Source organism: Capsicum annuum, chromosome 10 (assembly GCF_002878395.1).
Source record: "Capsicum annuum cultivar UCD-10X-F1 chromosome 10, UCD10Xv1.1, whole genome shotgun sequence".
NCBI lineage: Eukaryota > Viridiplantae > Streptophyta > Magnoliopsida > Solanales > Solanaceae > Capsicum > Capsicum annuum.
Window position 1 is genome coordinate 123532076 of NC_061120.1, and position 16990 is coordinate 123549065.

At 34.7% G+C, this 16990-nt stretch overlaps 1 protein-coding gene across 2 annotated transcripts; it reads right to left on the reverse strand.

Annotated features, from left to right (window-relative positions):
• Nucleotides 1-3723: 3723 nt before the first annotated feature.
• Nucleotides 3724-7711, reverse strand: LOC124888023 (protein DETOXIFICATION 29-like). 2 transcript variants are annotated; one of them, XM_047398128.1, is made up of 7 exons: nt 7193-7711; nt 6081-6622; nt 5895-5981; nt 5650-5706; nt 5212-5450; nt 4419-4624; nt 3724-4134 (listed from the first exon to the last, which is right to left on the reverse strand). In XM_047398128.1, the coding sequence occupies exons 1-7, from the start codon at nt 7427-7429 to the stop codon at nt 4069-4071; spliced, it is 1434 nt and encodes a 477-aa protein (XP_047254084.1). In that variant the 5' UTR covers nt 7430-7711; the 3' UTR covers nt 3724-4068. The 2 variants fall into 2 exon arrangements, with proteins under 2 accessions (XP_047254084.1, XP_047254085.1); XM_047398129.1 differs by having other exon boundaries at nt 6081-6618; nt 7193-7327.
• Between the last annotated feature and the right edge of the window lie 9279 nt (nt 7712-16990).

The window sequence follows — 16990 nt, forward strand, 5'->3', positions numbered from 1 at the left end:
TTAGCGCAATCTATTTTTTCATCTATCGCATGGATAATAAGATATCAACTAAACTCTACTATAAGGCTCTTAAAGCCATAAAAAACCACAATATTGCATAAATGGCACCAAAATGCATCAGGAAATGTGCCAATAATCCCCATAACCCAATAATACCACAAAGAAACCACAGAAAGGAGCAAAATATTAAACTCACACAAAAACACATATTTCACATATTTTATGAAAATTCAGGTTGTTACATCATCCGCCACTAAAAATCTAGTTCATCCTCGAACTAAAGGCAAGAGAAATACATGAATTAGTAAAAAGATGGGGATAAGAACTACGTATATCAGACTCGACCTCCTAAGTAGCCTCATCTACAGTCGATGACTCCACTGGACCTTAACCACGAATAACTCTAGAGCGCAGCTGTCTAACATCCCAATCCATTATGGACATCGGTTTCTCAACAAAAGAAAACCTCTCATCTAAAAGAACTGACTCCCAACAAATGACATGAGACTCGTCCAAAATGTAACGGCAAAGCATGGAAACATGAAAAACTAGATGAACAACTGACAAAATTGGGCACAAAGCTAACTCATAAGCCATATCACCAATAGTCTGAAGAATCTCAAATGGATCAATATTCCTGGACCTTAGCTTTCCCCTCCTCCCAAACCTTATCACACCCTTCATGGGTAAAACTTGATGAAAAATACGATCACCAACACCAAATATCAAGGCACGAAGTCTATGATCTACATAACATTTCTGCCTACTTTGAGCTACGCGAAGTCTATCCTAAATAATATAAACTGTATCTTAGGACTCACGAAGCAAGTCCATACCTCAAGGTCTAACCTTAAAAACCTCAAACCAACCTACTAGAGAGCGATAATACATACCATGAAAATAAGCTATATCGATAGTGGAAGGGTATTTATTATTATATGTGACTCCACCAAGGCTAAATGTTGCTCCCACTGACCACTAAAATCCATCACACACACATGGAACATATCCTCTAAAACCTGGATAGTTCGCTTTGACTGACCATTAGTCTTGGGGTGAAATGTTGTGCTAAGGTCAACCCGAGTACATAACTCATCTTGAAAAGCCTTTTAAAAGTGAGAAGTGGCCATAGAACCTCGATCTAAAATGATAGACACCAGCACACCATGTAGTCGCACAATCTCCCAAATGTAGATATGGGTCAGCCTCGAAGTACTAAAAGAGAACTGCATAGGAATGAAATAGGTAGACTTGGTCAATCAATCCACGATAACCAAAATAGTATTAGATCCATCGAAAGTGTGAGGCAACCTAGTCACAAAATCCATAGTGATCTATTCCCACTTCCAAGAATGGGTAATCTCTAAAGCAATCCACCAGGCCTTAAATGCTAGACCTTTACCTAATGTTAAAAAAGGCAACGAGCTACAAAATCCACTATATCTTTCTTTATACCACCCTACCAGTAATGTTTTCTCAAGTCATGATACATGTTAGTCACTCCCACATGGATGGAATACCAAGAATAATGGGCCTCTTCCAAAATTAATCTAATTCAATCACCCACTATCGACACACAAATTCAGCCCTCAATCCTCAAAATATCATCAGAATCAAGCGAGGCTTCCTTAGCCTCACCACTCAACATCAACCTCAATCCCGCATCATCAAATTGATGAGCTTGAATCTGCTCCATTAAGGAAGACTTAGCCTCCACAAATGCCAAAACACACCCAGGTGTCAAAATATCAAGCCTAACCATCTCGTTAGCAAAAGAATGAATCTCTAATGTCAAAGGCCTCTCCTGTATCAAAAGATGCGCCAAGCTACCTATGCTAGTCGACTTTCGGCTCAAGACATCTGCAACCACATTAGTCTTGCCCAGATGATAGAGAATAGTTAAGTCATAATCCTTAAGCAACTCAAGCCAATGGTGCTGGCTCATAGATTATAAAAGTTAAATCATCCGCTAGTATTTGTTTAATGCAAAGAATAAGAAAAAAACAACTACGTTACAAAGGAGGTGATCAACATATCCTTTCAAAATATTAGTTATGCAAAATTTAATGGATTTTTAATGCTATCAATGTTTAACATCCGTTTATCAAATTCACTTCTCCTACAGATGGATGAATTCATTTATTGTGAGCCTTTGCAATTCTCCTTATTGGATGAGTTAATTCCTTGAATTAAAACCTTACCATTAATTCCACTCTTGCAACATCGTTTTTAATATCAACATAAAAAGTGTGTTTGGTAAACTTAAAACATACACACAAAAAAAATAAAATATCATCCTTTCTCTTTTGAGTAATTTTATTCGGGCTACCTCCAAACATTTATTAACGAGTCCACATGTTTGAAAGAAGCTATGGAACCTTGGGAGTGATCGTCTATAATGATTTGCACAAGAGTCAGATTGAAATCGTTTATAAGGCAATGGCTTGTCATGACACAATGTTTGTAATAAGTTATTTACTATTTTGTATTTCTTGTCCAATATCAATATTATTGTATTTTTCTCAATAATTTTCTTGTGTATAAATAGATGATATGGCTAATGAGAAAAATATGGCAATTCTCCACATATTGCCTTCTCCATCGTGGTTCTTTCTATCTAAATTTAACAGGTTCTTTTGATTCTCTAGTTTCTTCAAAATTTGAGATTTTTTTATTAGTCATACATGGAATGTATAAGCAATATGAAAGATATAAGAGTCATATACTAACATTGTAACTTTGGAATTTATTTTATGTTGGTGTCAAGGAACACCAACAAACTTTTGTAATGATTAGTGCAATATTGTCATTTTTTGAGGTATTTTGTGACTGTTGGAGTTCACACTCCGCTGTTTAGGACAAAGAGGGAAAATATATCTCCAATTTTGTGATTTACAGAAAATAGATCCTCCATTAAAATATATAGAAAATACATCCCCACTACTTATGGAATGATATACTATACCTTGTTCTGAGCTGGAATCCTTTGGAAACCACCTCTCTATTTCATCTGAGATAGTAGTATGGATTATATAAAATTTATTCTCCTCAGAGCTCATTTTATGGGAATACATGAGTATATTGTTGTTGCTTTTGTCAATGAAATGCTGCATATATCTCCTTTCTACTAAAGAATTTATTTTTTTAATTAAATAATGTTTATCTTATTTTTTAAAATTAAAAAATGACAAATGAATTTATATTTAACTAGTCCGCTTATTTTTTAATTAAGCCTACCCCGCCAACCCAAACAAAAACAATAACTCACAAATTTTCAATTTAGGAAATATCGGATGAAAATTAAAATGCCCGTATTACAGGGTAAAAATCTGCACTATTTGGGAGTATTTTAATTTTCATTGGTGTTCCCTAAATTGAAAACCTGTGGATTACTGTTTCTGTTTGGGTCAGGAATGTAGTTCAGTTAAGATAAACGGACTAGTTTAATTAAATCCAATTATCTTTTTAAATTTTAAAAAATAAAATGAACTTTATTTAACTAAAAAAAAATATAGATCCCTAAGTAGAAAGGATATTTATACTCCATTTCGATAAAAATTTACACGCATCCGATGTAAACACCAAACTAATGTTCTTTACCATAGTTAAGCAGTTGAATTTAGTAAAATATATGTTAATTAATCATAGTTAAGTAACATGAACTCTAAATTCAAACACATGACATGCATGTATTGGCTTGATATATACACCGAGTGCATGACATTTCGTGGACAACGGGGTATATTTGCTTCACTTTTTAAACAAATGGTATATCTGCTGTAGATCACAAAGTTGAGGGTATATTTACTCCTTTTCCCTGTTGTTTATAATGAAAGACTAGTTGCCTGTAAACTGTAAATATATGACAAATAAATGCATATAAAATTATGAATATACAAATGTAGAATCTTTACTAATAATTAGGAGGAAAAAACAAATGATTTGGAGTGATCTTGCCCATAGATGTCATGCCACCTTCAATATTGTTTCAAAACAGGATGGACTTTTGCTTGGTTGATTTCCTCATTGAATTGAAATTAAGAATCCCTTGAATTTAACTTGCCTATATTAGGAGGTTGATTGGTTCTCCACTTCACCACCCCAAATTCTCACTCTCTCCTCTGCTTGATGAGCCTGCAACAATTTCAGTTCTTAGATTTGTTAGTCTACCAGAATTTGATACATAAATATCATAATCTTTGTTTTATTGGAAAGTGAGATTCACTCAAAAATATATCAGCTGAATTTATGCCTAATTCTTGAATCTCCTGACGTTTGTTATTATTTTTCCTTATCATCTGAGAAATGTTAGAATTATCTGATACTATGGGATTTATTCCCATATGTCTAATCCTACGTTAGAAGAGTTATCCAGTGGAATTATCGAGGTGCAAACAAATTGACAGAGTCAGAATTACCTGTTTGTGCCAACTGGTTCGTGCAATGATAAAGAACTGGAAAAGGGTCTGAAGCAAGCTGCCAGCAAGCATAGCTGAGAGTATGCCTTCAACGCCAAGTTTGAACTTGTAACCAAGCAATGCACCCATTGGAAGCCCAAAAGCATAATAACATCCAATGCTAATTAAGGCAACTTGAAGCTGCCATCCTGCACCTACTGCCACTCCTGTAGTTTAGAATTGGGTTAAAATTTGTGATCTGCATCTACTTCTCCATGTTCAGTATTTTCTTAGTTTCTCCTTTTTTTTTCCTTTTCCTTAATTAAGATGATGATTTAAGCCACAAGTATTCGTAGCCACCCCCTCCCTTGAAGTTAAAATTATAACTCGTGATAAATATACAGGTATTGTACTAGTCATTAAAACTAGTTAGTCAGTATAGGTGCAATTTGAATTCTTAGATTGAACTTATCAATTATCATCCTCATTTTCTGAATATTTCGATGGCTAAAACTAGTTATAGATATAATCATAATCTGCCGCCTGTCACTAACTTGCAAGAACTCATTTGATCATAGGTTCATAATATGTTTCAATAAGTTGTGGCCATAGGTTTTGCGTACTAGTAAAATATTAAGACGTCTGGTAACAGGAGAACGACACTATTACTTGTTTGAATGACCTTTTTGTATTCATAATTTCCTGAACTTCTAATTATATCTGAATTGGGGATATTTTCAGCTTGGATTCATGAGAAATTGCGTATTTATGTACCGCAAAAGTATGTCAATGAGTAGAATTTAGAGAAAAATACCAAGTAGAACAGGTTGGATGCCATTAAGGAAGATGATAGCTGCAAGAATATAGCCCAGCTTTGATGTCTCCTTCATGACATGCTGCTCATTTGTGAATAGTCTTGGAAACTCTTTTCTGGTAGCTAATATTGTAGCTGAGAATATAAGGCCAATCACAGCTGATGTCAAAACATTGACTGTAATTGAGAATTTTGCTGCTTTAGGATTTCCAGCTCCTAATTCATTTGAAACTCTCACACTGCAATGCCACAATAATCTCAGGACATATTTCCAACCAAATAGGTGATATATAATTGATTAGAAGCAGGCAATGGTTTCATCTTAGTCAGCTACTTTGCTTTATCTAAATAAAATCACATAAAATTTTACATGCTTCAAAATGATAGTTCCTAAGTTTATCCAATGTTGATTTGCACGGTTAAGGTGAAACAGCTAACCTGGTCGATGAAGTGAAACCAAAGGCAACCGTAAGTGTCCACAGTTGCAAGCCAAGGCTGTCATATCCAGACCAGTTAGTTATCATTCAAGTCTTTGTAGTGAAAGAACTCAAATTTGTGAGACAAGAAAAGAATGGTTATCTCAAAAATTCTTTAAACCATCTGGTGTATATAAGTTAGTCCAAAAGTTATAGGATGTGAATTATCTCAGGAAAGTAGTTTCTATGGAGCAACATGATGCTAACCAGATCGATATGGCATCAATAGCAATTGTAGAATTTTTCAAGCCTCCTACCATTAGAATGACTGCTGTGAAGTACCAAAGCTCTAAACTGCCACCATCCAATAAGTTTCATCAGGAAAATGGTTCTACTACTTAAACATATTAAATCTAGTAAGTACTAGTTACAAAGATACAATTCGAAACTCACCACACCATTATCGCAGAGGCAAGTGATAGTTTCACAAAGTTAGTCAATGATTTGAAAGCCAGACATGAAAAACCAGTCCATGCCTCTGGAAAATAGCCTGAAATTATGTAAATAAGCTGAACAATGTCCAAAAGCCACCAAGAGATATTTCCAGCAATTGCAGCACCAAAAAGGCCATGCCCTGCCTTTATTACAAGAATCCAATTTAGAAGTACATGAATTCCCAATCCTCCCATGGATACGATGGCCATGAACCAAACTTTGCTCTGAGATTGAAGAAACTTTTGCATAGGAAAGTTGAGGGCATATGCAAACATTTGTGGAATAATCCAAATCGCATATTTCCCTGCAAGATGAGAGATGTATTTATCTTGATGAAGGAGCTTTAGTATAGGCGAAGTGAAGACAAAAACAGGCGTGAGCAACAAAGATGTAACTCCAGTAATGATCCATGATCTCTGCAAGTAAACTCCAAGCATGTTGAACTGTCCAGCTCCTACTGCTTGACCACAAAGTGTTGCCAGAGCACTTGCCATCCCTAACTAATACCCAAGAATTAACAAGACATAAAAAGATCTTTAAGATATAAATCAGGTTAAACATGGATATACTTATTGATCAGAGACGGCCAGGCTGATTCTGTTATTTCAAGGGAACCTACTGTTTTCAGCTCGAACTATGTTAACTTATGCAGAAAGAACATCTAAAATGTGTGTGTATAATAAAGTCATAACAATTCTGAACTTGCTGAAGTATTGTGCTCAGGGACGGAGCTAAAGTGTCGGCTATGAGTTCAACTGAATTCGGTAGCTTTGGTTCAAATCTTGTTATTTCTCTTTCTGATCCTATTTTTTTAAGAGCAAATAAGTCCATACTTATGTATCATCAGAAAGAACTATTCGTTAATTTGAGTTTATTGAGTCAACGAGATATATAAGGAATTAGGAACCGCTAAGAAAAGGAGGTCAGATAAATATTTAGGGAGTGAATTAATTTAGAATCAACTAACTTAAAAAGATTAGAATCCAAAACTCTTAAGCTTTGAATCTTGACTACGCCTCTGATCTGATCGTGCTTATACCAAGCAATGAAAGTGGAATGTATTAGCATACCATGACTCCATAGACAAAGCCTGCTATAACGTTATGAACTTCTGAGACAGCAGCAAGCTCTAAATCTCCCAGTCTTCCAGCAAAGGCAGCTGTAACAAACTCAAGGGAGAACAATGAGACTGCATTCAAGATAGCTGGTCCTGCTATGTGCCACACCTTCTTAGCTTCAACACCCCATTTATGGTCTATTTTTTCTTTATCCTCTTGTCTCCCTATTTCTAAGGCCTTTTGTTCCATTTTTAGAACCTGATGCTTGAAAATAAATCACTGGAGGCTTCCTTTACTTTCTCTACTAAAGGAGGGAGATATATGTTTCTTTAATATTGAATTTAACTTCTATATACATGTGTCCCCTTGTCTTTGTGTGTATTATTATAGTTTATTATGATCAGTCATCAGCAGATTGAGTTGGTAATTTACAAAGTTCTAAAACAAGAGTTTGGCAGATTGTTGAGTTGGGTTTGGTATTCATTGTCAGGTAAATATTTAGCATATAAAATTATCCTGAGCCAATCATGATGTAAAAGGTATAAAAATCTGGGCTTTCTGCCCCCTTTTGTTGACTACGGACAATAAGACCAGATGTTGAACAGACAGGGCAGATCTATAATATAACGTGGGTTAATGTGACGGAATAATTTTTATTCAATTCGCTAAATATTTATTTATATTTAATTATGAACTATATTAGTATTATTGTGTATTAACTAAAAATTGTGATAAGAACTTATAAATTTGTTTGGCTAGGACTCAAAGCGCCGCTAATCTATCATATCATACAAGTTTCACTTTATCAGATTAACATTAATGTTTATTAAAAAAGAAAAAACTATATAATTATTTTATAAGTAACTTGATTTATAGATAATCATTAAAAAAGAAAGTTGACATTGGCATCCTTGACATAAGACTCGGACTAGATTCAATTCAAACAGACTATATTTTAATTCATGGCACATTTTCATTTCCGGCTTTATGGAATTTGTTACATAGCGAATGAAGAACAAAAAATAAATAGAAGGGTGTTAACGTTGGCATACGTGACATTAGTTCCCATTGGGAAATAATTGATCCAGTCCTTCATTTTCTTCATAACTCTGCTGACTTCACTCCCCTCTCCTCATTTTCAATAGCCTGCACTTATTTTATTCGGAAAAGGATCTAATACAACTTTTACTTGCATTTATTGTTTAATCCTATTACAGTTATTTAATTTTTATTTTTTTTTAGCTATTTATACTCTTGTCATTAGACAAAATTCTAAATTGGCCTCTTATTTGATGGAATTGACACATGGCACATTATGAATGAAAAGCCAACCCATCACTTAAAAGAACTCGTACCCGACCCAAAACCCACTTTAGGTAGCAGATATGAGCTAATTAGTGTCATGTGTTAATTCCGTCAAATGAGTGATAAATTTTAAATTTTCCCTAACGACAAGACAATAAATAGCCAAAAAAAAGTACGAGGGATAGGATTAGGGGTGTTTATGGTTTCGTTTGGATTGTTTTTTTGATTGAAACCACAATCAAACTAATTTACAAGTGAAATAAAATAAAATCCATCTGGTTGATTTGATTTTTGATTTACAACTAGCTATTGATAAATTGATAATAGTAAAATAACATACACATGAGACAACTATCTCAAATGATTGTTAGGAATCAATAAATTTCTATTTACTGTCACAAGGTGAATGTATTGAATATTTTATTATTGGCAACTATCTCAAATGAATGTTAGGAATCAATAAATTTCTATTTACTATCACAAGGTGAATGTATTGATTATTTTATTATTTTTCAACACTGTTCCGAAGATTTTTAGCATGTTTAAGTTGCATAATTATTGAGATTACTCCGCTTCATATGTCTAACATTCTCACAAGTAATATACAACTTTAAATAGAATGGTTAACCTTTTCAAAATTATAGGGGCAAGTCATTGAATAGTAGATGGATGTCTTAGTTGCTGACGCCTAATTTTTACCCTCAGCGACTAGGTTGAATCCTAAGTTGCTCTGGTTTTAAATAAAATCAATATATTTATCTTTTCCAAATAGATTATTTTTGAAATATGTATCTGAGTTAATTTTTATCATTTTAAGTAGCGATTCTACGTTTTCATACTTGTATATATGAGATCGTATAAAAATTTTGTTGCTTAAAGAATTGTTTTTTATCAAATTCAAATTTTAATCAAGACTCGTCTTGAGATTGTTTTTAAATGGATACACCTTATTTCAAATGGAATTTTTTCTAAAAAAAATAAATTATTCGAAAATACTCACTTGATTTTATCAAATCCAAGAAACTAGAAATTTAGTCGATTGTTAATTTATTTTGAATTTTTGACTTAATTCAGCCAATTCATCAAAATTGGTTGTAATTGAAATCAATTTGGTCACAATTGCAATTCAATTGGCTAAATGATTCTTAATTCGGCTATAATTTAAATAAAATTGATTAAAATTCTAACCTACAACTATTTAAAAAATAGCCTAAATGATACAAGTCAAATAACTGCCTTTTTCGATGACATCATTCGAAGTCAGTATGTGGGGCATCAAGCTTTAGTCGTATTGAGGACATTGGATCCTAAATGTAGGGGCCGATTAGAGTACACCAAAGAGCAATCCCGCGTGTGAAAGATTGCTTGGAACATTGAAGATTGAGGACTCACGGTTTTAGGCCCTTCATTAAGGGCATTTTGGTCGCTTAGCCTTGTCCAAGTAACACTCCATGGCCTCTCCACCTTATTAAGGGTATTAGAGTCATTTTGTGTTCCATTGTGTAATAAGGCTATATAAAGTATCTTTTAGGTCTTTTCACTTTAGATTTTGAATGATGAAGAATTGAAAGACATATTTTCTCTCTTTTGAGAGTGTAACACCCTTAACGTAGGGATTGGATAAGCCATCTTTAGCATAAGGCTTGGAAAAGCCGATATTATATGTTGCTTAGAAATGATGGATCTTGAGGTCACTTGATTACCTTGGTGGTCACCGTAAGAGTGTGGTTTTGATTGTTACATTTATTAGGGGTTAGTGTTGAAATAAACTTGGTTCTTAATCTTGTAATAATCTTGGTCTCACTATCTATCTTTATTTTCTATGCAATTTTCCTTGTGTTTGTGTTGAATCTGTGTCTTGTTTCATCTTGTGTCATTGTTGTTGTTTTGGTATTAAAATACACCTTGTATCTTGTAATCCTTGTGTTATTATTGTTGGTCAAAAGTTGCTCTCAAAGGGGTTCTAGTTGATTTGTGGACTATTTTGAGTAGTTTTTGAGCCTTCTCTTGTCTTTCTTGTATTATTTGGTATCAAATCAAGGATTGATTTCGTTCCTATGGAATCAATCTTGGGAGTGTTAACTCAAAAATCATAAAAAAAAAAAAGTGTAGAAAAACCAAAAATCCCAAAGAGAAACATTCTGTCCCATTTTTTTTATATCTAGGCCGAAATTTGTATCTTAGATTTAGGACATTTTTATGTGTTTTGGCTGTTTCTAGTGTTAGCCTCTTCTTCACTAACACTAAAAGAATCCAGATCCGAATTTTAAGCCATTTCTGAGTTGTTCTTGAACTTTGATTGTTGCTGTTTTTTAAGGATTGATGGCTTGAAAGTGTGTTGTTGATGTTTGTTATTGAGGATGTGGGTTTGAAACATGTTATTGTTGTTGTGGAGTTCAACGTGAGCTAAAAGAAACAAAGATCATTCAATTTGGAGCTTATTTGGGTTGGTTTCCATTCTTGAATGTTATTCTTGTTGTTGTTCGTCATGTATTGTTGAGAAAGAACATTCAAAAAGGAGTGGTTTGATCTAAAAGGATGAATAAAGAAGTGTGGTTTTGTGTTTGTCTTGAAAGACACAATCCGAAGACATCCAAAAAGGAAAGGGGACAAAAGGGCTTTCAAAAGTCTTGTTTACCAAAAGAGAGTAAGAGCTTATTCCAAGACTTACTAAAGAGGAAAGAGCCAACAACCTTTCAAAAAGGTGTCTTGCCAAAAGGGTGCAAGGAAGTCAAACCTTTTTTAAATTAAAAAAAAAAAAAAGGCTCCAAGTCTTGTTGTTTCCCTCCCAAAGTTGATTTTCACCATTCCAAATTAAAATTTGACCAATCCAAATTGCAAGCTGCCACGTCACCAAATTGCCATGTCACCAAACTGCCACATCATCACCCTCCAAAAACAACCTTAGACTCAAAATTTCAGATTTCTAAGTTTCTTTTCTTTGTTTTCTTAGTTTTATTTCTTAAGTCTAGTACTAATTAGCAACTAATAATCACCTACTAGATTGTGAATTAGTTATTTGAGTCCACTTTTTTCGTGTTTTCATTCTTTGTGTGCTTTTCTCGTTTTGATTTGTTGACCTTCTTTGTTTCAAGTTCGTAAGTAGAATTTTCTATTTTGTGTCTTGACTTGATCAAACAAGAATCTATTCCGGCTGCTAAGTAGAATTGACATCTTATTGACTACTGGAGTATAAGCAACTTTCAATATTCGCCGCTCCAATTGTAAGGATCACAAAAGTAAGTGTCTACGAGATCACAAAAGTAAGTGTCTACGAGTATTGGTGAGGATCTTTTACTACTAATCTTGTTTGTTTATTTTGTAGGTTTGTTTCTTTGTTTGTTTTAGTTACAATTGTAATGGAACCCAAGGCTTCCACCTCTCAAACCATGGACAACAATGTCACCAATGTCATTTTGGCCTACCTTGACACTATTTCCCGAGACATGGCTACAGTGAATGAAAGATTGGATCCTATGGTAGGTCCAAGGGAGCAAGTGGGCTGCCCCGACACACGTCAATATGAAGACTATAGCTCATGTGATCTACAAGGTAAAATAGCTAACTCTTACACTTTTATGTGTGAAAATGAGAATTGTGTGGCTAGTAGCCCATTGAGTATGAATAGTGGCTTACTTGCTTGTGAGTCTAATGATTCTTTTCCTCTTTTTTATGATGTACATGTTGTGATTGTGGATACACTAGTTGATCCTATTTATGACCAAATTGACTTTTCTTGTAAGATCAATTTATGTCCACCTAGTGTTGAAGCCAATATGTTAAATGAGAGTACATCGTCTTGTGTAAATGGTGTTGATCATCTTATTTATGAAACTTGCCCACCACTTGAGGTTATGTGTGTTGTAATTAATGGAACTCAAGCGAGTGAAGTATTTGAGAATTTTGGTCAACAAACTAGGAGTGAACCCGTAAGCTATCCTTGTGATATGGATTCCATGGTTTGCATAGCTCATAAGGATAATCTTGTACTTGAAACCTCTTTGAAACTTGATAATTGTCTTTTAGAGAGTAAAGAACTTACTTGTTCCAAATATTCCCGTGAGATAGATCATGCTCTCTTTAGATATAATGTCTTGTTTGAAGATGATTTGAACACTCCTAATGAACCTAGTGGTGAAAATGATGGTATAGCTTGCCTTGGAGACTATAGCCTATATGTTAACCCACTATGGTGTGACCACATTTCTCCTAAATATGGAAATCTCTTTTTGAAAGATGAGAGTACTATTAAGGGTGAGGAATGTGTAGTCCTTCTTGAAAACCCAAGGGCAAAGTTGTCATTGACTACTTGGGGTAATGTTTCTAAATTTGCATCCTTGGTTGACACGCTTGTGCTTGCATTGCATGAATACCAACTTGAGAATGCCAAGTTGCCTATTTTCTTGAAGGAAAGAATGTGTATGTTCTTAAATGCTTTATCTTCACCCGTGTACACCTTTAAACTTGGTTCTTTCCTATACTACCTCTTTTCCTATGATGACATCCATGCTAGTTTTGGATTTGTATTATGTAGAGGTAGGAAACTTATTGGTTGGTCTACTTGTTCTAATGACTATGCTATGTGTGTTTGGTAGGCTTTAAGACTAATAGTGGCACCACGTTTGATGAGGTCACTTGAAGAGGTAATGAAACAATTGTGCTTTATGGTCCCTAAGTTACGGGTAGGCTTACCTTTGGGACTTTGGGATACCATTGAGTCCTTTGTAGTTTCTTTATCTCTTGATACTTTTCATAATCATGCCCTTTGTGACATTTTTGCTAACCTTTTCATGACTAACACAACGAATTCATGGTTATATTTCAAGTATGTTCCGCCTTGGAATAATGATGTTTATTATTGTGCTAACTCTAATCCTCATGCCATGAGGAAGTTGTGCTTGTTTGTCCTTTCTCTTGTTTTTCAAGGTATGGATTTGAGGTCAAATCCTTTTTGAAGAAGGGGAGGATGATACAAGTCAAATGGCCGCCTTATATTTTGATGACATCATTCGAAGTCAGTACGTGGGGCATTAAGCTTTGGTCGTATTGAGGACATGGGATCCTACATGGAAGGGCCGATTTGTCACGCCTCAAATCCTATTGGGGCGGACTGGCACCCATAACTGAGGAGGACCAGGAGAACCAGCTTATAACCTTATACTTCCCATGCATACCTCTATGACAACCCAAAATTCGGACAGTATCATGTCGCATATAAAAGGAAATAATCACCTGTATAAGCTCGAGCACACATATATATGTATATATAATACTTGGCCGTTGGAGCCATCACGTCTATTAACAAAACACCACCTTGACTGTATATTAGGTCTACAAAGCCTCTAGATAATACACGGAGTTTAACTAAGGTCGGGACACACCCCGCCATATAACTAACTTCTATACAATACCAAAAGTGACGGATATGACACGAAAAGCCCCGAAGCAAACTAGAGCTTACCAAAAGCAGCTGGATATCCTGGCTCCTACTTGTGCAGTGTATGAGCTGAGGTACCTGTGCCTGCAGCATGAAATGCAGGTCCCCCATGGGGGACGTCAGTACGAAATATGTATTGAGTATGTAAAGCTGTAGATAATCACATATGATATAGGAGCTCAATAGAAATCAGAAACAAGTGAATAAATTGTAATAGAAGTGGACTACACTTACTAGAACTTGTGACAACCTGTACATTGTATTTATTCAATCACTTTACCTTTGTTCTTATCATCTTTGTAATCATTACTGTACTGTACTGTGACCATTCGGCTGCCTCCAGTACATATCAACTGGGATCGACCCATGATAGGCTTATGCCCCTGGGATACTACCTATAAACACATAAATAGGGATCGACCCATGATAGGCTTATGCCCCTGGGATACCACCCGATAAGAGAGAACTTCCATTACTTAGTTCAATTAATCTTTGAGATTGTTATTCGATTGCCACCGCATTTTTGATAATTTGAAACAATGATACATCAATAAGAGACATATAAATAGATCATCAATGCAATAACAATGAAGTAAGAACTCATTGGCACATCAATGAAGTGTTTTGGAGTCGTTAATGCCATAACAATGAAGTAGGAACTTATTGGTATATCAATGAAACGTTTTGGAGTCATTAATAGCACATGGATCTTGTTTGAGTAACCGGATACCTTCTGACATTCATTAGTACAATAAACATGTAAGATTTGGAAAACAAGTAAGTATTGGAATGTCTTGACATCTTGTCGGGTTGAAACAAGTTCATTGGTAACGTAGGACATCATATAAAACCATTATGGATCACATGTTACTAAATAACTTTGGAAACTTTCTTGATAGAACAATTGTTCACTTTCATGCCAAAGCTATGGTATAGAGTATGCTTTACATACCTGACTGTCAACCTTCAATACTAGTCCCAAATGGACTTCTCGTCTTTTCGGATTACTTATCTACAATGAACATATATAGTAATCTAGTATTAGCAACCAAACATCACAATTCAATTATTTGAATTCACCAAACTAGTGGTTAAGTAGTAAGCCTTAATTACACCATAAAGGGTGTCACTTTAACCCTCTTATACTCCAATTACATTCATATGCCATGCATATTCATACAACATCCCCCAATATCAAGTTTGAATTAATTTATCCTTCCAACCAATCCATTAAACCAAATTGATCCATAGACATAAATAATCATCACTTCAATAGTATATCACCATATCCACCTTCCATAACTCAATTACCATATCTAACTTCCATAACTCAATTACCATATCCACCTTCCACAATTCAATACAACCAAACCATGCAAAATAGTCCATAACCCTATTTCCATCACCTTTAAATAACAACCAATATATATAATCCTCTATCACACATATACATATAGAAAAGAACAAAGGCAAACAATATTCATACCTTAGAATTTACCTCTTGATTATGCAATACTGTTTTCACAAAAATAGGTGCTGTTCGAAGCTCTCGAGATGACAAAAGCAGTTATCGGATTACTTTGGAATTTCTACGGTTGAATCAAAAGTAATTTAAAGGTCAAATTTGGATAGGGTTTGTTATTCCTCAATTATTGATGATGAAAATGAGTTTTTAAACTCATATACATGTATATATACACATATTCCCATCCATAATATAATAGAAAATGACCAAAATGCCTTTAAAATTTAAATAATGTCAAATCTGTCCTTTCATGGACTGTTTTGGTAAGCTAAAGTAGATCGACCATAACTTTTTGATTCGATTCTGATTTGGGTAAAATTAGTGTATTTTGAAGGATAATTCAAAGGGCTTTCATTTCATATAAAGTAGGCCACCCAGTTCGTCCTGTACAAGGAGTTATGGTCATTTGAAGTTGATCCAAAAAATCTATTTTAATAGGCTGAAGTAAAACGAGTATAACTCCTTACTCAGACGTTGGATTTGGATGAAACCAATTGAATTGGAAATAAGACTCAAAGATCTTTCTTTTCATAGGTCGCAACTCTCCCATTTCATTATATTAAGGGAGTTATGATCATTCGAAGTTGATCCAAAAATTCGGCTGGCCTCAGTATTTTGTGTGCAGAAAATTTTCCTGCACATTTACTATTCCCAAATATCCCGACCACCTTTTTATAGTTTCGAACGTGCTTGATTATATCTGAAACCTATCCATTTTTGGAAATATTTATATCTTTGGAAAGCTTATTCAATAACCTTCGTATGGAACCATCGATGGGCAAATTCCGGTATAAATAAAATAAAAAAATTAATTCTATATAAATAAGACCAATACACTTACTTGAATACGCCAATACACGTACTTGAATACGGGGTGTTACACGATTAGAGTACACCAAAGAGCAATCCCGCGTGTGGAAGATTGCTTGGAGCATTGAAGATTGAGGACTCACGATTTTGGGACCTTCATTAAGGGTATTTTGGTTGCTTAGCCTTGTCCAAGTAACACTCCATGGCCTTTCCACCTCATTAAGGGAATTGGAGTCATTTTGTGTTCCATTATGTAATAAGGCTATATAAAGTCTCTTTTAGGTCTTGTCACTTTAGATTTTGAATGATGAAGAATTGAAAGACATATTTTCTCTCTTTTGAGAGTGTAACACCCTTAGTGTAGGGCTTGGATAAGCCATCTTTAGCATAGGTCTTGGAAAAGACGATATTGTATGTTGCTTAGAAACAGTGGATCTTGAGGTGAGTTGATTACCTTGGTGGTCATCGTAAGAGTGTGGTTTTGCTTGTTACATTCATTAGGGGTTAGTGTTGAAATAAATTGGTTCTTAATCTTGTAATAATCTTGGTCTCATTATCTATCTTTATTTTTTATGAAATTTTCCTTGTGTTTACGTTGAATCCGTGTCTTGTTTCATCTTGTGTCATTGTTGCGGTTTTGGTGTTAAAACACACCTTGTATCTTGTAATCCTTGTGTTTTTATTGTTGGCCGAAAGTTGCTCTCAAAGGGGTCCTCGGGTTCTAGTTGATTTT